The sequence below is a fragment of the Rhineura floridana genome, chromosome 8, assembly GCF_030035675.1.
Source record: "Rhineura floridana isolate rRhiFlo1 chromosome 8, rRhiFlo1.hap2, whole genome shotgun sequence".
NCBI classification, from domain to species: Eukaryota; Metazoa; Chordata; class Lepidosauria; order Squamata; family Rhineuridae; genus Rhineura; species Rhineura floridana.
Genome location: NC_084487.1, coordinates 135,771,709 through 135,794,545, shown reverse-complemented (window position 1 = coordinate 135,794,545; position 22,837 = coordinate 135,771,709). Strand labels below are relative to the sequence as shown.

At 42.4% G+C, this 22,837-nt stretch overlaps 2 protein-coding genes across 3 annotated transcripts in view; both read left to right on the top strand.

Moving 5' to 3' along the window:
• The window catches only part of ARHGEF5 (Rho guanine nucleotide exchange factor 5), a 125,507-nt gene extending 114,385 nt beyond the window's left edge, over positions 1–11,122 (top strand). For both annotated transcript variants that reach the window (XM_061582618.1, XM_061582617.1), the window contains exons 13-15: positions 2,826–2,896; positions 7,931–8,035; positions 9,354–11,122. In XM_061582618.1, the coding sequence (XP_061438602.1) occupies positions 2,826–2,896; positions 7,931–8,035; positions 9,354–9,508 (331 nt within the window). In that variant the 3' untranslated portion in view covers positions 9,509–11,122. The remainder of the gene's footprint in view (positions 1–2,825; positions 2,897–7,930; positions 8,036–9,353) is intronic.
• A 3,491-nt stretch (positions 11,123–14,613) lies between these two features.
• NOBOX (NOBOX oogenesis homeobox) overlaps positions 14,614–22,837 on the top strand; it is a 41,254-nt gene continuing 33,030 nt past the window's right edge. Inside the window, exons 1-2 of the mRNA XM_061582616.1 lie at positions 14,614–15,043; positions 18,583–19,329. Of these exons, the coding sequence (XP_061438600.1) occupies positions 14,614–15,043; positions 18,583–19,329 (1,177 nt within the window). The remainder of the gene's footprint in view (positions 15,044–18,582; positions 19,330–22,837) is intronic.

The following is a 22,837-nucleotide window of genomic DNA, read 5'->3' as shown; positions in this document are numbered from 1 at the left end:
GCCTGGCAGCTAAGACAAAAACTTGACATTTTGCTGAAGTATAGGAAGAACACTTGAGTTTTATCCCTGTCAGTATAGCTAAAGATAAGGAAACCCTGCCACCCCTGGGTTTTGCAAACATACACACATCCCCAGAAGTGCTGCTGAGCTAGATGTTGCCTGCAGAGATCTTAATATGTGTGAGGTTTTAGACCAATGAAGACGCCCTTGGCCAACTCATGCAAGGGTGGTCCAAACCTGATTGCTTTGGACTTTCTTTGTACTCAAATCAAACTTTTTCCTCATTTATACTTGCAGGTCTGCTCTTTTTTTTGTACCCCTTCCTCCTTTCTTCCCTCCCAGCACAGACAGAGCTGACTATCAAACACATTGGCAAAAGGGGAGGGGCAGAAACAAGAGGAGGAGAGGAGTCAATTCTCCGCATTTAAAGCTTTGATAATGAACACACAACACAACACAACACCCTGGTCTCCTTTTTATTATTTTTCAGCCTCTGGTTTCTGAGCTGCACAGCCAAAACTTGTTGTGTTGCTGATTGGCTCATATCAGAAGGGAAGCCAATGGGAACCCAACAGAAACAAGAGGTGTGGAAGGAGGCGGAGTCAGAACCATCCACATAGGAAACTGCAAGGCAAAGTAACCAGCCTCCCTCGTCAGCAACTGTTTGTAATAGCTGTTTCTCTCTTTTTTGGCATATACAGTGCCTTGGAAAAGTAATCAGACCCCTGGCCAATGTTCTCATATTACTGAATTACAAATGGTACATTGCAATTTCATTCTGTATGATATTTTATTTTGAAACACTGAAACTCAAAACAAAGTATTGTAAGGTGACATTGGTTTTATGTTGGGAATGTTTGTAAGAAACATTAAAAACTGAAACATGTTGCTTGCATCAGTATTCAACCCCTGTGCTGTGAAAGTTCCCAGTTTACACAGATGAAAGAAATTGCTCTGTCAAGGACACAATTACCTTACCATTGGCCTCCACCTGTGAACCATTAAAATTGCTGTCACATTGTCAGGATAAAAAACCCCTGTTTAAGGATCATTGGTCAGGATGTGGATCTGAAGGAAAATGAAGACCAAAGAACATTCTACAAAAGTGAGAGATAATGTAATACAAATGCATAGATTAGGAAAAGGGTACAAAATAATATCCAAGTGTTTGGATATCCCAGTGAGCACAGCTGGATCCATAATCAGGAAATGGAAGCTGCATCACACCACCCAGGAACTGCCAAGAAAAGGTCGTCCCTCAAAACTCAGCACTCAGACAAGAAGGAGACTTGTGAGAGAAGCCACAGGGAGGCCAACAATCACTTTGAAGGAGCTACAGAGTTCAGTGGTTGGGAGTGGAGTAATGGTGCACCAGTCAACCATATCAAGAGCTCTGCATAACACTGGCCTGTATAGGAGGGTGGCAAGAAAGAAGCCGTTACTCAAAGAGTACCATCTGAAAGCACATCTAGAGTTTGCCAGAAAGCACGAGAATGCTCCAACTGCAATGTGGGAAAAGGTTCTGTGGTCATGATAGAGCTTTTTGGCCAAAACTCAAAGCACTATGTGTGGCACAAACCTAACTGCTCATGCCTCAAGACACACCATCCCTACAGTGAAGTGTGGTGGTGGCAGTATCATGCTGTGGGGATGCTTCTCACCAGCAGTGACTGGGCATCTTATTAAGATGAAAGGAAGAATGGATGGAGCAAAATACAGGGAAATACTGCAAGAGAACTTGCTTCAGTCCACTAAAAAACTGAAGCTTGGGAGGAAATTCACTTTTCAGCAGGACAATGATCTCAAGGACAAGGACAAAGCAACATTGGAGTGGCTCAAGAACAAAAAGGTGAATGTCCTACAGTGGCCCAGTCAAAGTCCTGATCTCAGACCCATTGAGAATCTGTGGTGCTCCTTGAAAATTGCGGTCCACAAGCGACATCCAACCAACCTGAACGACCTGGAGTGAATCTGCCAACAATGGGCCCAAATCCCTCAGACACTATGTGCAAAGCTGCTACCCCAAAAAACTTAAAGCTGTTATTGCAGCGAAAGGTGACTCTACCAAATATTAAGGGGAGGGGGTTTGAATACTTATCTATTTATTTTGTATCCCGCCCTTCCTCCCAGCTTATGCAAGCAACATGTTTCAGTTTTTTAATGTTTCTTACAAACATTTCCCAACATAAAATCAATCTCACCTTACAATAATTAATTTTGAGTTTCTGTGTTTCAAAATAAAATATCATACAGAATGAAATTACAATGTACCATTTGTAATTCAGTAATATTACAGCATTGGTTAGGGGTCTGATTACTTTTGCAAGTCACTGTATCTGGTATGAGAAACTCCAGATTAAGGGAGGGGAAAGTGTGGGAAGGCAGTGATTGTAGGATGACATAATATGGATCACAGAGAATTAATGGACTTACAAAAAGCTTACTCTTCATGTTAAATGGCTGTATGGATCACTCCTAATTCTCACTTCAAGATGGAAACATCTATATATCATAAACCTGCGCTGAAACTTTAACCCACAACATAGCTTATATAGTGGCTTCTGAGTGTTCAAAACACTTCACGTACTTATTACAGTTACTCACAAGTGAAGTTGGTGTTATTATCAGTCTCATAAGGGACAGAGAGTGAGAGAACAGTAGCATTCTTAAAGGCCACTACAGAGTTAGTAAGGACATAACTCACAGTATGCCACGCAACTGAATGAACAAAGCTTACCACACTTTGGTATTTCATCAGCAACTGCTAAGTACATCCTTGAGTGTTTCTATCCTCAGTATTTTTCATTTCTCTCCCCTCACCTCAGGAGTGAGAAGCTGAGATGGATTTCTGCTCTTATGCCACAACAAGTTGAACCTGATCTCTTGGATGACTCTGGTAAGACTGCTCAGTAAATACAACAAAGGACTAGCTTACATAATATGGGTATTACATACAATATCAGGCAAGTGTCCACAGTACCAACTTTCAGGCACTTGGTCAAACCATTTCTGTTGGTTTAGGTGTTCCCGGAAGCTATTATATTTATTACTGATCATGATACATTTTATACTTAGTTTTCAATGTTTTATGGTTTATTGTGTTATATTGTACTATACACCACTTTGATCTACAGTACGCATTGATGGGTACCAAGATTGCTGGGAATTGAAGGCTACTCTTGTAGCAGCACCCTTTCTCATTCTTAATGCCAGGTTAGTTTCAGTGAGAAAGGGAAGGGCTGTATTGAGGTCTGACCGAAACTAATTAGAAGCAGAGCCCAACTTTAGGAGAGGTTTGAACTCTGCTCATGATTAACTCAGAAATTCCAAATTCTGGAAATCTGTACTCTCAAGTTCCCAATTCCTCTAAATTCCCCAATTCAGCAGCATCACCAAGGAATATCAGACAAGCTCTGCAGCAAGCATCAGTTATACGCAAAGGTTATGTGCAGTTCTATTTCTCTCCATCAGAAAAATAGCAAACTTAAATTCTTGGCTTTTTATGTAATTGCAGCTCTTCAGGACGATTCCCTTTTTTTGGCATATATGTCATTTTGCAACCACATGTCCCACCCCAGATGCTTTGTATTATGTAATCATTCTGACACCCCACTCTTGACTCTTCAGGTGTTTGTTTCTGAATGTTGTAGTTCTCTTTTAAGATTTTGTCTTCCTACCAGTGATTGGGATTGCCTGTTGTCCTCAGATCCACAGTCTCTTCTATTATGCCAGTGTGTCTCAAACATTTGAAACGCAGCCCCTTTTGTTTACTCTACCTTCCAAGTTCCCACTATTGACAGTCTTCAGATGAAAACACAAAATTCTCTCACATGGCTGTATGCGTGCAGCCCTTTGGAGATACACTTATGGATCTGTGGAGACTAGGCCACTAATCTAACACTAGCACCAAAAGAAGCATCCCTTCTAGAATCAGCCCGCCAGGGAAAAAGGCAGAAACAGATAGCTGCTACTGTGGACAGAAGACACTCCCATATATTCTCTGACTCTGTACTTTCCATTGTTTTAATTGTAACAATTTTGAAGGCTTTGTTGCTAGATCTTTGCTACTGGGAAGAAAGTGTATGTGACTGTGCTTGTTGCACCATCCTTCCTCTCTTTCAGACTTTTCACACCCACCTGCATGTGTACAGGCATTTTTCTCCTCCTCACTATCACCTTAATGTGAGAACTTATGGTAGTAAAGGTCAGCAGGAACTAGGTCTTCCTTTACCTTTCATCTCCGGTTTTGAGGTACTACAACTCTTAACACTGTCAGGGAGGGCATACATTGCCACAACTGTGAGATTAATATCTTACTATATAATATTTTTGTAAGTCCTGAAACCCTCATGCTGCAGTTAGTTTGGCCACAGACAGCTGGTGCTATGAACTACGGTGTGCTGACAGAGTGACATGCCAGTGCAGCTCTGGGAACCTTGGTGACGGAGGGGAGGTGAGGAGGCAGGCTGGTGACCTGTGATGGGGGAATGGGAGAAGAGGAGGAAAGCTGGTTACCCATGGGGGAGGAGTGGAGAGCCAGCAGCAGAGTAAGCGAACAGGCAATGGCGGACAGCAGCCTGGCCAAGCCATGGAGCGGCAGACCAGAGCAGCTGCAGGAGGCTTCAGCATCGCTACTGCCTGAAAGGCAAGAAGCTTGGCGACCAGGAAAGAGGAGAGGATGAAGCTTGGTAACCTGTGGGGAGGCAGGAGAGTGGGAGAGGCAGCAAGCAGCAGTGGGCGGTGGCCTGGTCAAGCCGTGGAAGCTCCAGGTTCCAGCATTGCTACTGTTAGGCCTGGACAGGAGAAAGCTTGGTGACCCATGGGGGTCAGAGAAGGAGGCTTGCCAGAGTGACACTACTCAGACTGACTAACGCGAGAGGGCCAAGATTAGGTAAGTGGGGAAGTGGCAGCTGGCATGTGGCAACACCTGAGGGCCCTAGGCACGGGGGATACCTGGCGTTCCCATTCCTGGAGTTAAGTGGTGGGGGTGGGGTGCAAAGCGTGCAGGGGCAGAGCTCCATGGCTTGGCTGTATATATGTGCGCATGTATACACATATATATGCACATGCATATCTTGTTATAGGATTGGGGGGGTTGGTTTGGATGATAGCTGTAGGTACCCTCAAAGGCTGAATTTCTGTATCTGGAAGGAACATGCTGAACTGCTCAGGCCAGTTTCTTTGTTAAGTTAATAGGTCCAGTGAAGTCCATCAAGTGTCCCCATTAACATGTCTAATTGGTCAAGGGCAGATGTTTTGCCATAAGAACAAATGGCCAGTGATGCTCTTTTTGGGGGTGTAGGATACCCCCTCACCTGGCCTGGTGGTAGCCTGTGTGTTTTTAATTTAGTCTGATGTGGAGCTGGGAAGAGACAGCAAAGCCTGCCTGCTCTGTCTGAATCCAAAACCATGGCTTTGGGGCACCCCCTGGAAAGCAAGATTTGTTGAAGGTTAATGCTGTGAACCCTTCCATCTTATGCTCAGGTTGTATATGTGTGTAAATAAGACCATATAACAAAGATACCAAAGTCTCTGCTAATCTTCATTCCAAGGAAACCAGTCATGCATAACTGCTGGAACCCCTGGAAGTCTTTCAGAGATTAAGGTGCACACAACAATATTTAAGAAGAATTAAAAGCACAGCTGTCTGTATACCTTTATTACAGGATCAGAATTCATCCTGGATACACAGTAATCAAACTAAGAATCAGTTTTCATTAAATACACACAAATGTCAAAGCAGGAGACCATCTAGGGAGGCGATTGGACCCTTGGATGATAAGGGAGTCAAAGGTGGACTAAAGAACGATAAGGAGATTGCAGAGAAGCTAAATGAATTCTTTGCATCTGTCTTCACAGTGGAAGATATAGGGCAGATCCCTGAACCTGAACTAACATTTGCAGGAAGGGATTCTGAGGAACTAAGACAAATAGTGGTAACGAGAGAGGAAGTTCTAGGCTTAATGGACAATATAAAAACTGACAAATCACCGGGCCCAGATGGCATCCACCCGAGAGTTCTCAAAGAACTCAAATGTGAAATTGCTGATCTGCTAACTAAAATATGTAACTTGTCCCTCGGGTCCTCCTCCGTGCCTGAGGACTGGAAAGTGGCAAATGTAACGCCAATATTCAAAAAGGGATCCAGAGGGGATCCCGGAAATTACAGGCCAGCTAGCTTAACTTCTGTCCCTGGAAAACTGGTAGAAAGTATTATTAAAGCTAGATTAACTAAGCACATAGAAGAAAAAGCCTTGCTGAAGCAGAGCCAGCATGGCTTCTGCAAGGAAAAGTCCTGTCTCAGTAACCTATTAGAATTCTTTGAGAGTGTCAACAAGTATATAGATAGAGGTGATCCAGTGGACATAGTGTACTTAGACTTTCAAAAAGCGTTTGACAAGGTACCTCACCAAAGGCTTCTGAGGAAGCTTAGCAGTCATGGAATAAGAGGAGAGGTCCTCTTGTGGATAAGGAATTGGTTAAGAAGCAGAAAGCAGAGAGTAGGAATAAACGGACAGTTCTCCCAATGGAGGGCTGTAGAAAGTGGAGTCCCTCAAGGATCGGTATTGGGACCTGTACTTTTCAACTTGTTCATTAATGACCTAGAATTAGGAGTGAGCAGTGAAGTGGCCAAGTTTGCTGACGACACTAAATTGTTCAGGGTTGTTAAAACAAAAAGGGATTGTGAAGAGCTCCAAAAAGACCTCTCCAAACTGAGTGAATGGGTGGAAAAATGGCAAATGCAATTCAATATAAACAAGTGTAAAATTATGCATATTGGAGCAAAAAATCTGAATTTCACATATACGCTCATGGGGTCTGAACTGGCGGTGACCGACCAGGAGAGAGACCTCGGGGTTGTAGTGGACAGCACGATGAAAATGTCGACCCAGTGTGCGGCAGCTGTGAAAAAGGCAAATTCCATGCTAGCGATAATTAGGAAAGGTATTGAAAATAAAACAGCCGATATCATAATGCCGTTGTATAAATCTATGGTGCGGCCGCATTTGGAATACTGTGTACAGTTCTGGTCGCCTCATCTCAAAAAGGATATTATAGAGTTGGAAAAGGTTCAGAAGAGGGCAACCAGAATGATCAAGGGGATGGAGCGACTCCCTTACGAGGAAAGGTTGCAGCATTTGGGGCTTTTTAGTTTAGAGAAAAGGCGGGTCAGAGGAGACATGATAGAAGTGTATAAAATTATGCATGGCATTGAGGAAGTGGATAGAGAAAAGTTCTTCTCCCTCTCTCATAATACTAGAACTCGTGGACATTCAAAGAAGCTGAATGTTCGAAGATTCAGGACAGACAAAAGGAAGTACTTCTTTACTCAGCGCATAGTTCAACTATGGAATTTGCTCCCACAAGATGCAGTAATGGCCACCAGCTTGGACAGCTTTAAAAGAAGATTAGACAAATTCATGGAGGACAGGGCTATCAATGGCTACTAGCCGTGATGGCTGTGCTGTGCCACCCTAGTCAGATGCAGCATGCTTCTGAAAACCAGTTGCCGGAAGCCTCAGGAGGGGAGAGTGTTCTTGCACTCGGGTCCTGCTTGCGGGCTTTCCCCAGGCACCTGGTTGGCCACTGTGAGAACAGGATGCTGGACTAGATGGGCCACTGGCCTGATCCAGCAGGCTCTTCTTATGTTCTTATGTTCTTATGTCATTTTTAAGACTGCAGAAAATAGCCTTTGATAGCCTTTTGTGCACTGCCTGAAATATCAGAATCCAAGAGCAGGGAATGGAACAGACAGCATTATTCAAAATTATATGTACATTTGCAGAATCTGTACAGACCAAATAACTCCATATTTTTTCAAGTGCAAGTACATTTTAGGGTGGTTGTTTTAAATCCTGGCACATTTGAATGGTTAGCAATAATGCACCTGGCAACTAATGATCACTATGTTCCCATCAAACCCTCTTAGATGCAACTCAGGTTCAATGTGTGAGGCCATACAAAGCCCGAGAGAATGATGAGCTGGCACTGGAGAAAGCAGATATAGTTATGGTCCTGCAGCAAAGCAGTGATGGTGAGTGGATTTGGCAATGTTGTGGCAGGTTGGGGAGGGGAAAAGCAAATGGACTCTTGACAGTGGAAACTGCCATGCAATGACCATGATATGGAAGGTTTCTTTTTAAGCTATTGTCAAAATTGCTTACAGGATTGAAAAATACAAAATGGAAAATACCACTTGCCTTGAGTCCACACTGTTTTTCACCCCGTAACTGAAAAACATGTGCATAACTGGTATAAAATGGAAAACAGGGATAGAATTTTAGGTCAGGAAAACAGCTTATGGGAAAAGGATTAAGCCATTTCTTGTCACTTCTCCAACCAAATCAAAGCTGTCCATGACTTTATTAAAGTAATATCAAATTCAAGAGAAACTTAATGAGTCTCTTGAGTATCAGTTTGATCCTTGTTTTACTTAATTTGAGCACACATAGAAGCTCCACATAGCCAGCATTTTGCTCCTTTTTTCAGATGAGAACAAACAGTAGTTTGAAAGACAGAGAATAGGAGTTTTCTTCTGAATTGTCACAAACATTGCATGAATACAGAGAGTGAAAACTTACAATTGTTTGCACACAAACACTTGCCGGTCATCTGTATGGTCCTGAACCTGACCACACTTCATCAGAAAATTGAAAAGCAAGGTCAATTCCATTCAGAGCTTGGCAGGATGATAAAGATGACCAGCTTATCAAGTGGACTCATGCACACACTGTTTGGGAAATGGTTGTTATTCCTCTTAGGAAAAAAAATATATTCAAGCATATTTAACAGCTTAATATACATTGTGCATTACAGAATTTTATTTGTATCCATAAGGAGCGTAACTTGCTTTTTTTTGATGGTGAGAAAGACAACAGAGAAAGCGGAAGAGGAGAAAAATCAAGTGTGGCAAGTGATGAAATATTGGCAAATGCCTATATATGCAACCCAATCCTATGCTAGTTTGGAACTTAAGCCCACTGAGTGCAGCGGGACTGCCTCCTAAGTATGTATCCATAGGATAGCAGTCTTAGATGGGCTAGAGTTGGAGGTGAGGATTAAGATATTACTCTCCTCAGAAATCTGAGTAAGGCAAGAAATTGGTAACATTTCACCCCCACATCTAGCAGGATACCAACACCCCATTCTGACTACTAAGCTACACCAGGGTAAGCTGTCTTAATTTGGGGATATATTGTCTGACCAAGAGATAAGGAGAATCTTACTGCACATTAAGTGCAAATGTGTGGTAATATAGTTGTATCATCTAGATGGCTAGCTTAGCAATGTAGGCTGTAGCAACTCAGTAAATGGTTGTCAATATTCACACTTAGTGTATGTTCCCTCTGCAGGATGGATTGAAGGAGTAAAACTCTCAGATGGGGAAAGAGGCTGGTTCCCTTCTGATCAAGTGGACTTAATCTCCAGCAAGCATGCACGCCAGATGAATTTGAAGGAGGAACAGCGTGTGAAGTATGCCAAACAACAGGTCTTTCGTAGGAAATAGGATCTCCTTTTCCCAAGAAAAACAACTTTAACATCATCTCCATTGTGGCTCCCTGGACTGCATTTGCTTTTCAAATAGAGATCCTCCTGGAGGCCAACAACAAATATTTAGTTCCACCAATACAGGACATAATATTTACCAAAGAAATTTAAAAAACTGATTTCATGGAAAGTGCATCACCATAACTAGAAAAATAACAGAAGAAAAAAGCTGCATTATTTTTGGCTTGATAGCTGCAAAGAAGCAATACAGTTGGGAACTGGATGTTAGGACTTCTAGGAAGCTATTATTGACTCTACCTTTGTTCACATGCATGATCTCCTCACTCAGGACCTTTGCTTCAACTTCTGCTCTCCCAAATGATGATATTACTTACCTCACAGAAGATGTGAAGCTAACATTTAGTATTCAAAGAGCTTTGAAGTCCTACAAAAAGAAGATGCTAAGAAAATGCAAAAATATATTTTATAGGTATTGTTATGGAAATGAGCTTTTCCATTTGAAATACTTCATATATTTTAATTGCTGCACATTTACTACCAAAGAAGATATTATACACATATATGGACAAAAGTGAGTCCACCTTGAACTTAGCACCTGCTTTAACAGCAAAATTTGCCAAATTCCTAGTAGTCACCTTTTTCTGGTTTGCTCCTGTGCCTTTTAACAGTAACCTTACACACAGAAATGTAGCAGGTGAAAGCATTTCCCACCATTTATCTCCATCTCAGGAATACTTCACCTGCTATTAATTTCTGTATATCAGGGTGCAGTTAAAGGAATAGGACGAAAACCAGATAAAAAGTAGTGAGCTACTTTTTATACAAGAAAATTGACTAAGTATAGGGAAATAAGACACACTTGTCATAATATCTCCCTTGCTTCTTTAGTTATGATGGAGACCTACGTTTTCTTATTCTCATCTTGAAACTGAACATTTGGAAATGTTAGTAGCCAGCCCAAGAGGGAGTGCCTTAGAATACATGAGTCCATGAGTCTGATGGGTGACATATCAGAGCGTCCTGTAACAACTGATAATTAACCACTTTGTGCACGCCAGTAGATGCTGCTCCTCTCAAGGACAGAGGTTACAGCTCAGTGTCAGGACACATACCTTCCAGGCAGATGGTTCCAGGTTCAAGTAGCATATGATGGAAAAGATTATTTGAGACTCACTGCCAGTCATGATACTGGGATAGATGCACAAATGGTCTGACCTACTTTAAGGGAGCTTCCTATGATCCTAAGGCAGTGCAATCAGCTGTGGAAACCAAGCAAGACATAACTCATGTCGTGGGGCAATGTCATCTTTATCAGCAACCATTCAAGACATAACTTTGTAAGAAAACAGCTTGCAAAGCCTGGGACAGGCTTGGTGTGTATAACAGTATATTTGACTTCTGTAATGGCCTGGTCAGACACACTTTAGACCACTGAAATCAATGGGCATAGGCCTTGTTAAATCCACAAAGGATTGCAACCTAAAGACACTTGGTCTGCCTTAACCCGACCCTTCCAGCTCTTATTAAAAGTATAAATATTTGGTATTCAGATGTATGGAATGGCCCACAAACCACTTAAATGGACTTACAACCAAACCCCCAAAACACATTATGCCTGGACTATAAATATTCCAAATGTCTAGTTGTGTTCCTCAGGAGACGCTTAAAAAAAGGCTGGTGGTACCAAGAAATTTAAGTATGTTTCTACTTTCTACACAACTGGCTTTTTCAAACTTAAAAAAAAATTCTTCCATTATACATTATACAAAGAGATGTAGAACTGAGGCATGGAGTTCGACAATTCTTTATTCCATATTGTGTTTCTTAGGCCAAAGCAGTCTGCGAGTATGAGTGGAGGAAGAGCACATAGAAGAGATTGCTTCTGGTTATTTTTCAGCTCATAATTACCCTCTTCAACTTCTTCACCTGCTGGGGAAAAGCAACAGGATGCCTGTAGCTATTCCCACAGTGGATAAAAAGCATCTTGGGGAAAGTGGTTTTGAGCTGAAAAACAACCAGAGGGGTTAAGAAAATGGTAAAGCATGCCCATTCTTCTTTCATTCAGTTTGCATTGGGCTAAATAAAAACATGGAGGAAAGAATCATGGAACTTCACATACAAGTCATTTGAATCCTACTTCAGTGGAAATTGGTTTGCAGCGTATAACAGTTTGACTAAAATGACTGAATAATAAGAATAAATCTGTTGGAAATAACACAATTAGCAATGAAAACAGAGGATGACTGGTACTCAGCTTTTGCAGGGGTATAAAGAGCAGATTTATAAAAGAGTAGCTTCATATGGCATATTCTCATAAGTCTATTTAGACTTTCACTGGACTTCATATCTCCCATCTGAAAATGTCAGTATACCTGGTATACCTGGGAATTGTCCAGTTAAAGCTAGAGTAGGAAAATTTGACATCAGAAAGAATGTAAATGTACTGCCTTCAAGTTGATTCCAACTTATGGTGACCCTATGAATAGGGTTTTCATGAGGCTGAGAGGCAGTGACTGGCCCAAGGTCACCCAATGAGCTTCATGGCTATGTGGGGATTCGAACCCTGGTCTCCCAGGTCGTAGTCCAACACCTTAACCACTACACTATTTCATGTGCTCAAGATCACATCTTACCTGAGTGCATACCAACAATAGTTGGCAGCTGATGTAGTCAAGTTGACTCCTATTATGTGAAGTTCCAATGCATTACATAAAAGTGTCAAGACTGTGACTCTTCACATCATAAAAATTGTATGGAAACCTGGATTAAGCTAGGGTGTGGCATACTGGAAACTAAACATGCTTCTCTGAAATGTCAGAACATCAAAAGTCTCCATCATTATTCAGAAAAGGGAAAAAATGTGTTGACTTCACCATATTACTTCTGCCAAATTAGGACATATCCAGACAATGTTTTTCCCTCCCTAATGCTCTCTAGCTTAGTCCTACCCATGTCAAGCAATATTCTGTCCTCACATTATGGAAGTTGAAGAGCTAACCTTGCCACCAAGGGGAAATACATGTTTTCCATTAACACCATATACTCAAGTGGTAGACTGGATGAGTGATGCACATCTTTAAAGGGGGTGACGACATACCCTTTCATTCCTAATCCTGAGTGAAGGCTTCTCTTCAGTCATAAGTCATTATACACTAATTTTTCATTTCACATATACTCCATGCCTGGGCACTACTCCCTTCACACTTAAAACATTTCCAGTAGGAGAAGGGTGGCAGGGTGTTTCCAAACTCTTGCTAGATGGTACACTTTTTAAAAATTAAAATAGGAGGCACACTTAAAAAATGCATACATACTGTCTCAATAAGTTCCTAGAACAATGGCCAAGCATCCTCTTTGCAAAATAACACAGTATCGCCTCCTAACACCCCAGTCATGCAAGGATTTGACTGTATTTCCTGAGCAGTTCTTAAGAATCCCTATCCCTATTGTATTCTTACCCTCCCTTGGTATAATGTTGCTGCAGCGACAGAGGAAAATAGGAATTAAATGCTGCAGTTTCTCACCCTGGACATAAAGTGAAGGACAGATGCAAGATGATTGCTTAAGCTGTTGTTGTTTAAAGAGACTGCTGTATTTCTTGTTCCTGTACATTCCATATGGTCTTCTAAAATATATTCTGTTGGAGGCTGCCCTCCACTCTATGAATTAGGCACGCCACCTCACCAGCTGGCAGAATTAGAGGCATTCTAGACATTATGTGCTTAAACAGAGAACCACTCCAATCACACAGAAAGGGGTGGAAGAATATCCAATTTTAGCAGCAAATGAGTTGCTGGTAGCTGACTTCCCTGCTGACGTTCTCCCCACTTTTTTCTCATAGCGAAAGTCATTGGTATCAGAGCACCAGCTGAGAGAAAAATATTTAAGGGAAAGAAAAAGCTGAGGGAAGGCTTTTACACCTTTTATTTTTAAAATTAGACCTTACCCTCTTTGTATATGACTGGAGCACGCTGTGTTTACACATACAATACTACCACTTCACATTTATTTTGGTTCTTACAGAGCTGTGTAGCACAAAACTATTGGATGTTTACTCAGAAGCAAGTCCCACTGAATTCCACAAGGCTTACTCCCAAGTAAGCATATCAGGATTGTAGACCAAGAAGCCTTTCCTATGAAGGACTTAGCATGGACCAATGTTCATAGACAGAGGAAAATTTTCTTTAACGTGAAGAATTTTTGTTAGAAGGTGTAGTTTTTTTTAGAGTGAAATTTCATGGGTTGTGGCACAGTACTGCTAGACCAGATTCACCACACTCTAGTCTTGTTGCAAATACAGGGAAATCTTTTTGTCAGTCAGAGACTTATTCCCAATAAATCTTAAAAAGATGCTTGAAAATATTACTAAAAAGCTGAATATAGGAACCAACTTAGATTTATTGATGGGGTGATAGTCACATAATGGGACTTTTGCATGTTTAAAAGCAAGGTTGGTTACTATATTGGCAGGACATTTCTTGGAAATCAGCAAGCAGGTATAAGCCTAATTTTGCCAGTTTCTAGATAGCTATATTTCTGCTACTTCAGTCCCTCTTGCAGCATACTCGTTGAGAATTACTAGTTTAGGCTGCAATCCAACACACACTTATCTGTGAGTAAGTTAAATTGAACCGATTGGAGTTTACTTCTGAGTAGACATGTACTGGATTGCAGCTTTACTCTTGGTAAGTCATACAAGTTACACTTACCTGGAAGTAAGTCCCATGGAACTTATGTTTGAGTAAAGGAAGGCAGTAGTAAACCACCTCTGAATACCGCTTACCATGAAAACCCTATTCATAGGGTCGCCATAAGTCGGAATCGACTTGAAGGCAGTACATTTATATTTAGGTATGTATTGATTTAGGTTTTCAACTTATGGCGAGGGTCATACTGGTAATGTTTTGTGCATTTTTTGTGTTTTTAGTACACAAAACCAGTTCCAACAACCTTAGACTGGAGGAAAATTTTGTCTTCCAAGATAAAGTTCTTAACCACATGAAAAAACTGATGGGGAGGGGGAATCTACGCAAGTATATGCATGCTTATCTGAATCTACACAGCTATACAAAGCGCGATTTAAAATTTTAAAGTCCCAGGCGCATGCAGCCTAATTCTATGCGTGTTTACTTTCGCGTTCTATATACACGGTGCACATCTTCACCGAGAGCAAACCTCACAGTAGGACTTCTCGGAAAACACACATACGATTGGATTGTAGAAACAACGTGCCCGTACATAAGTTTTGGGGAAGGTCTTTTCCCCTCCCACGCGGACCCTGTCCGCCGCTTGACCTCTGCAACTCCCGTCAACGCAGGTGGCTTTGATGAGGCTTTCCGGGGGCGCCGTCTAGCCGGGACGCTTCGGCCCGCGGGCTTCCAGGCAGCCTCCCCGCGCGTTTTTTTACGCAACTCCCCCACTCTAGCGGCCGGAGTAGAGAGGATGGAACTTAACACCAAGCAGGAGCGGATGGCTCCTCAGGAGGACGCGGGTAAAGTGGGGAACCCAGCTAGCGCTGGGCAGAAAATTTGGGGTGAGTTGGTTGGCGAAAACACTCCAGGGCCTCCTTCTGCCTTAAATGTCTTGAAATGCTCTCGTTCACGCGTTGTTAATGAGACTTATATTTGGCCTCTTTAATTGCCAATCTAACATCATTACCCAATTATGCCTGCATTACATTAGATTTGGAGGAGAAGCTTCCTGTTCTTCATAATTTTACCCATGTTGCCCCGTGATCGCCCCTCTCGCCGTTCATGGCTAGCTTTTGGGCATTCTGTGCCCAGCAAGGGGAAGCAAAGTAAACGGGGACCAGAAAGTGATCAGTAGAGTTCTCAAAGTACTTTAGCCGTTTCATAGACGCACTCTAGTTTTAAGGAACTGGTAAAGTTGTGCAAGTATTTAAGACTTGCATAGGAGTAAATCTCATTGAAAATGATGGAACTTACTTCTGAGTAAACATAGGCTCTAGCTTGCACAGCTGCAAACATTCCTGTAATAAAAATTCTCGGAGCAAAGATTTTGGTACTGAGGTGGGGTTCTCATGGTAAGGAGTAGAGCCCAGAGGGTCATGTGATCGGAGCCCCATAGTTTTTAGCGGGTCTGGCTCGCAGCACAGAACAAAAGCTTAGGATGTAAGGCTGGGAGTGAGGGGGGAGTCTTCCCCTCGTTCTTTTGGTACCTGGCGTGAAAGCAACATAATAATAATAGCCATGATGACATCCAGTCTGCTGTGGTATTGGTAGGCTGGTAACCCACCTTACCTTTTCAGTGAAACCAGTATATGTAAGCCACTTAAATATAAGTTTCTGTGTTCAACAGGGCTGGCCTTGTCGTGAAAACAATGTAAGACTGTAGGTTCCTGGGCAGAATTCATTATCCTGCTCCCAGGCCCCAGTTCTGTTGGCCATTTTGAAAAGAGAGTGTAGTCTTAGATTCAGAACAGACAGCAGTTATTTTGACTTTCTGTTTCATGTATAAGCCAGTAAAGTGGCTTAAAACCACTTTAGTTTTGTTAAGATAGATGACAGTAAACTTGGACAAACTAGACATGGCAGGCAGCTGTCCATGTTTCTCTTTCTTAACATAGCAGGAATGAGGAGAGGGGTTTACTCTTTGCATGAAATGGGATGCAAGGAGAGGGAAACAAAATCTGTCCCTCCTGCATTTTGTTGATTTAAGCATTTGGTTTGGAGCTGCGCTGGGAAAACGCCCAAATGAGAGGTTTCACTCCCCTCCCTTGTGCACTCCTTTTCATCTAACAGTAGACCTGTCCTTTCCTAATTTGCTGTGTAAATAGGGAGGTGTGTGGATGACTGCCAATCAAGTCTAGTATAGCCATAAATTTTGGACTGATGCTCATGGTGATACTGAATCCTTTTTTTAAAATGCCACTTATGTGGGTTCGTATAGCCTAGGGTGAACAGGCCATAGATAGGTACCACTAACTCATAGGAACATACTTTTTGTATACCATCATGGTCCTCACACATGGTGGTGCCTGTTCATGCTGGCTCACTAGAGGCCAACACCAATGCCAATTTCAAGTGTCAACTCCACCCGTATAGATAGATGGAGTTGTGGGGTCACAGATGGGCTTCTAAGTCCAGGGCTAGATCTCCCACACACAATGTTAAGAGATATTTCATTCACATAATTGTCCCAAAATAGTTAGAAAGGACATAATGCTGATTTTGGATGCTGCCTGGTTGGGTGACTACTTGGGAGTCAAATATAAGCCACTTTGAGCTGTTTGGAAACACAGCTGCTTTCAGTGTAATATAAGATATAGTACAAAATATAATTTGCCTTCCTATTTGAGCTCCTCAAGAGGAAGAACAAGGTATATGCATAATAGATTAATTGCAATTGCCTTGCAAGATCAAACCAAATACCATCTTCCAGTGCACTGTTTCCAGCTGTGGTCAACTGGATGAAAGCTGGGCATGAAGATAATGGCCATCCTTTGTCATAAGAGCATAAGAAGAGCCTGTTGGATCAGGCCAATGACCCATCTATTCCAGCAGCCTGTTTTCACAGTGGCCAACCAGATGTCTATGGGAAGCCTGCAAGCAGGACATGAGTGCAAGAGCACTGTCCCTTCCTGTGGTTTCTAGCAAGTAGTATTTGGAAGCATACTGCCTCTGACTATGGAGGCAGAGCTAGCCTTATCTGCCATGAATTTGTCTAATCCTTTATTAAAGACATCCAAGTTTGTGGCTATCACTGCCTCCTGTGGGAATGAATTCCATAATTTATGCATTGCATGAAAAAGTGCTTTCTTTTTGTCTGTTACGGATCTTCCAACTTTCAGGTTCATTGGATGTCCATGAGTTCTAGTGTTGTCAGAGAGGGACAAAACCTTTTCTCTATCCACTTTCTCAATGTCATGCACAATTTGATACACTTGTGTCATGTTGCCCTTTATTTATTTGCCTTTTCTCTAAACTAAAGTGCCAAATCCTGCAGTCTTTCCTCATAAGGCAGTTGCTCCATCCCCTTGATCATTTTGGCTGTGCTTTTCTGAACCTTTTTCAATTCTCAAATATCCTTTTTGAGGTGAGGAAACCAGAACCATACGCGGTATTCCAACTACAGTTGCACCATAGGTTTGTATAATGGCTTGTATAATGGCTTTATGATATTAGCAGTTTTATTTTCCGTTCCTTTCCTAATAATCCTTAGCAAGGAGTTTTCACAGTTGCTGCATGCTGGGCTGATCCTTGGATGACTCCACTTTCTACATCCCTCTATTGGGAGAACTGTCCATTTGTTCCTACTCTCTGCTTCTTGTTTATTAGCCAGTTCCTGATCCACAAGAGAACCTCAACATCTGGTGCTCAAAGGCATACATGGAGGTTTCATTTAGTTGTTGTGACTAATAGCCATTGGTAGACCTTTCCTCCATGGATTTGTCTTGTGTTGTCTTTTTTTTAAAGTCATCTTGTTTAGTAGCTATTGCCACATCTTGTCGTACTCAGACGAAGTAGTTGTGAAAAAGGTGGCTATTTGCAAAATTACGGTGGAAAGAAAACAAAGTTGAAACTTTGATAAAGATGGAGAAGAGGTGGAGTAGTGGTTGGGAAGGAAAGTGTCTCTTAACATTTATTTGAATGACTTGTCAAGGGTACATAGCTTTTCGCGAAGGTTGTACATCTTTTTGAAGAAGCTACTTATTTCATCACTGAACACTTAAGAAAGAAATAAGAACCCAGGTCTCTACAGATCATAGTATTAGTCATGGGATGTACAAGTTACTTGTGATGTATATTAAAACAAATCACATAAAAACAAGACGTGGCTTTCCATGTTGTGGGAGGCTATTTCAACTTTTGAACACCAGAAATGCATTAGTTCATGTTGTCTTCTTGCTGGGAAACGTTTGGCTTAATCCCTCATTCCCAAGTGAAACAAGAAATCCTGCTCACACTCGGCCTATGTAATCTTTACACTTCCTTTTATCTCTTCCATTGCTGTCTCCCCACTGTTGAAACCTAGATTGTAAACTTCTTAGACAAGGACTGATCTTTTTATTTTACTTTTATTACTTATAATTTGGGTTCTTTTGCTTTTCAGCGTGCAAGGAAGAATTTGAAGAACAAGAAGAGAAGGGACTGAGAGAGCCACTGTTGTCTACAAAAGTTGTTCAGAATGGGAACCTCACGGGTGATGTTGGAGCCAGAAACTGTGTGGTGCCCATTTTCCATACTGTGATTATAGACGATGAGACTAGGAAGATCCTGGAAAAAGAAAATGAGAATAATATAGCAAAGGAAGATGGGGGTGGGAATGGTTATGTAGGACACGGAGCTAGATCAATGGCCCCACAGTCATCAGCTTTGGATAGTCTTCAGCTCAATTTTACCACCATATGCAGGCACATACCAACCTATGTTAGTAATATAAACCCTGATCCCCCTGTTCCAGAAGCTGAGCTGAACCAAGAACTTACTAACCAGCTGAAATCACAAACCCAAACAGAAGTATACTGCCTTAACATTACAGAAAAGGATAATATGAAAAAAAGAAGGAATGCATTTTTTACTGCAGGTTCCCTAAGAGCATCTTCTGCTGTTTTTGAGGACACACATATACCAGAGCAGATTCAGGATGTGAATCAAAACCTAAGTCTGGGCCATGCTATGCGCAGATCAACCAGATGTGCTGCAGCTAACTGCATGGGTCAGCAGTCCTACAAGCTTTCTTCATTCCAGGCAGCCACGGGCAACCAGGATGGAACCAAGGGGAAAAAAGGTGCATTACAAACTCCAGAAGAACCTGCTCCACCTGCCCGGAAAAAGACACGTACATTTTACAGTGCTGGTAGGTGATTAAGAGCTGACTTGTTCCTTTTCATGCACTTGTTTCTTCTCAGCCCTCAATGGTATGAAGTTCTTAGAGTTAGCTGCTGCAGGATTTTGTTATACCTGTTTGTTTGTACACATAATAAATGTATACACTGAGCTGGGGAGCAGGCAAGCACTTTGACAAACCAAGCAATATCAGTTGCCTCCTAAACCTCATCGTTAATTAATTTATTATTATTATTATTTATTACATTTATACCCCACCTTTATTTTCATGATAGAAACCCAAGGCATATGGTTCGCAGGCGGTCTCCCATCCAGGCACTGACCAGACCTGACCCTGCTTAGCTTCAGCAGGGTGCTGGCCTCATGTGCCTTCAGACCATAGCCTGGGATTTGAAGCCCCTCAGGGTTCCAAGTTGCAAAATGCAGCTTTCTTTCCTGGATACATTCTAGACTATTCCATTCCAGCCCTGGCTTGAGTTTGTAGCTAGGAACTATCAGCTATTAATACTAGTATAGGCTTAAGACATGTTGCTGCCTGAGGCAAAAGACAAGATGGTGTCTCACCCCATCCCACGTACAAAAGCTGGCCAGACTGGCAACTGAACCTTACTTCATTACTGGCAACTGGACAACATCCTTCACTGCACATGAGAGCTGACCATGTGGCATACACACCTCTGCCCACGCCTCACCCCTCAGCATCTGCCACCTGATTCTGCCTCATGTTATGGCTGGCCTGATAAAGGTTCACAAAAAAATTTTCTAGCCATTACAAAATGAGTTGAGAGCCAGTGTGGTGTAGTGGTTAAGGTGTTGGACTATGACCTGGGAGACCAGGGTTCGAGTCCCCACACACACAGCCATGAAGCTCACTGGGTGACCTTGGGCCAGTCACTGTGCCTCAGAGGAAGGCAATGGGAAACCCCCTCTGAATATTGCTTACCATGAAAACCCTATTCATAGGGTCACCATAAGTCAGAATCGACTTGAAGGCAGTACAACCAGCAGCAACAAGATGAGTAAGCTTATATTGAGTAAGCTTCAGTTAACTCCAGGAGCATCAACTAGCTGCCCGTGCCCATTAACAATGAACCAAGTTATTGGGTGGGGAGGGGGAGCAGACACACAATCATCTCGTCACTTGACATCACACAATAAGTACTGCAGTTGTAATGCATTGTGAATGCACATATAGTAGGGCCCCGCTTATACGGCAGGTTCCGTTCTGGACTCCTGCTGTGAAGCGGAAATCGCCGTAAGGCAGAACCCCATTGACTTTAATGGGGCGCGTCGCGCAAAAATGATGCGAAAATGCTGCAAAAGCGGCTTTTAAAGAGGGGAGGAAAGCCACCGCATTAGCAGAACACCGAGAAGCAGAGCTCCGGGAAGATACCTTGCAGATTCTGTGGAACTTTTTTCAAAAATTTAATTTCAATATCCAAACAATTTATTTAAATCTACTCTAATATAGTTACCTAAAGATGACATTACAGAGCAATTCAGTTGGATGCCGCCATGTGGCACGGTGAACTACACTGTGAGGGCAGACTTCTGAGAGCTGCTGGGCCACCAGAGGAGGGAGAAGGAGATGGAGGCAGGCAGATGTAGAGGGAGGGGAGTTGGCTTTGGCCAGGAGTAAAGGAATGGGGTGGGTAGAGAGAGAGGTTGGGTTGGGGTTAGCGAGCAAAGCAAGGAGGGATGCAGCCCCTAGTACAAAATATTTTGCTATGCAATAAATTGAAACAATATCCATGTATTTGAATGGAATGCCTTTATTGAATTGATGCAAATGCAGTAAAGGTGTTTTTTATTTGTTTATGAAGAAGAAGCTGTTCTCTTCATGAAATGGTTTTAAAATACCTGTTTTGAATGCCTGTGGTATTCGGTTGTATAATTAAGTAGGAAGGTTCCATTTAGCTGACAGACCTAAGACCCAGTCCACAACTTAGTTGTGTTTCTCCAGTGATGTCCAGACCCAGTAAACCTGTGGTGTGGAGGCAGCATGGCTCTATTTCTGCATTCCTTCTATCAATGCTGCTTGATGGCCAAAGGGTCTCCAGCCAGCAGCTGCAGGCCTGTGGATATGGGTGGCTGGGGAGGTATTGTAATTGGTCCAACCAGATCTGGAAGCACCCACCCAGGAGCAGGAAATGTATAGGTTTCTGACCACAATCTACAGTAACTAGGTATGCCTGGGGTTTTCCAGGGTTCAGCTGTTGGCATCAGTGTTGGACTATATATGTATGCATGCTAGCGCATTGTGATTATCATCCTTCTGTGTGTGTCCCCCCCCCAAGGGAGTCCAGGGCAGCCAGCAACAAAACAATAAATACAATACTTTCTTTTTTAAATCCCAGATACAGTATCTTTGCAACTAACACATTTCAGAGTTTCCAGATCCAGTATCTTTTGGTATCTTTCAGTTCCCAAATACCCATGTGAACAGGAATATTTTAAAATCCCTCCTAAACAACAATGAGAGAGACAGACTCATCTCACCAAGAAGGATAAAAAGGGCCCAAGTGGGCCTTTTTGTGGGTTAATGTCAGTTTGAGTCCCCTGCCCATTGTAAGGCTCAACATAGTTTATACTGGGAGAGGTACTCTAATAATTGGGGGAAGAATAAGTGGAGCAAGCAAGCAAAAGCAACTGGGGTTTATGGCACTCCTGAAAGGAGCAGGGGAGCTTGTGTGCCTGCCTGTCATGGGATCCAGTTTGCACACCTACTAGCCTCCCCAGGACGATACTGCTTCATGTTCCTTGGCACAGTGGAGGCAGAATCACTCCACAGGGGTGTCCATATACAGCCCTGCATAGCAGAGTGACTTTATCCCATAGTTTGGCCCTTGGTGTGCTTGCTAAGAAGGTTGGCCTCAACTGCAAGTTAGGGGGGGAAAGACAACTGGATCGTGCTGCTGCTTATTTTCTATTCCAGATATGTGGATGTTAAGTTTTGAAGTGCTCTACTACATGCCAGATTGTGGTCAGTATATCCTCATATGTTAAATGTTCAAGAATGTTTACTGCATGAATTTATCTAAAGTCTTCCTCAATGTGTTGGTTTTATTTATTTATTTATTTATTGTATTTATATACCGCCCCATAGCCGAAGCTCTCTGGGCAGTTTACAGTAACTAAAAATATTAAAAACAAATATACAAATTTAAAACATATCTAAAAATAATTTAAAACATAATTTAAAACACATGCTAAAATGCCTGAGAGAAGAGGAGAGTCTTGGCCTGGCGCCGAAAAGATAACAGTGATGGCACCAGGCGCTCCTTGTCAGGGAGATCATTCTATAATTTGGGGGCCACCACTGAGAAGGCCCTCTCCCTTGTTGCCACCCTCTGAGCTTCCCTCAGAGTAGGTACCCAGAGGAGGGCCTTAGATGTTGAGTGTAGTGTACAGGTGGGTTCGTATCGGGAGAGGCATTCCATCAGGTATTGTGGTCCCAAGTCGTGTAAGGCTTTATAGGTTAAAACCAGCACCTTGAATTGAGCTCAGAAACATACAGG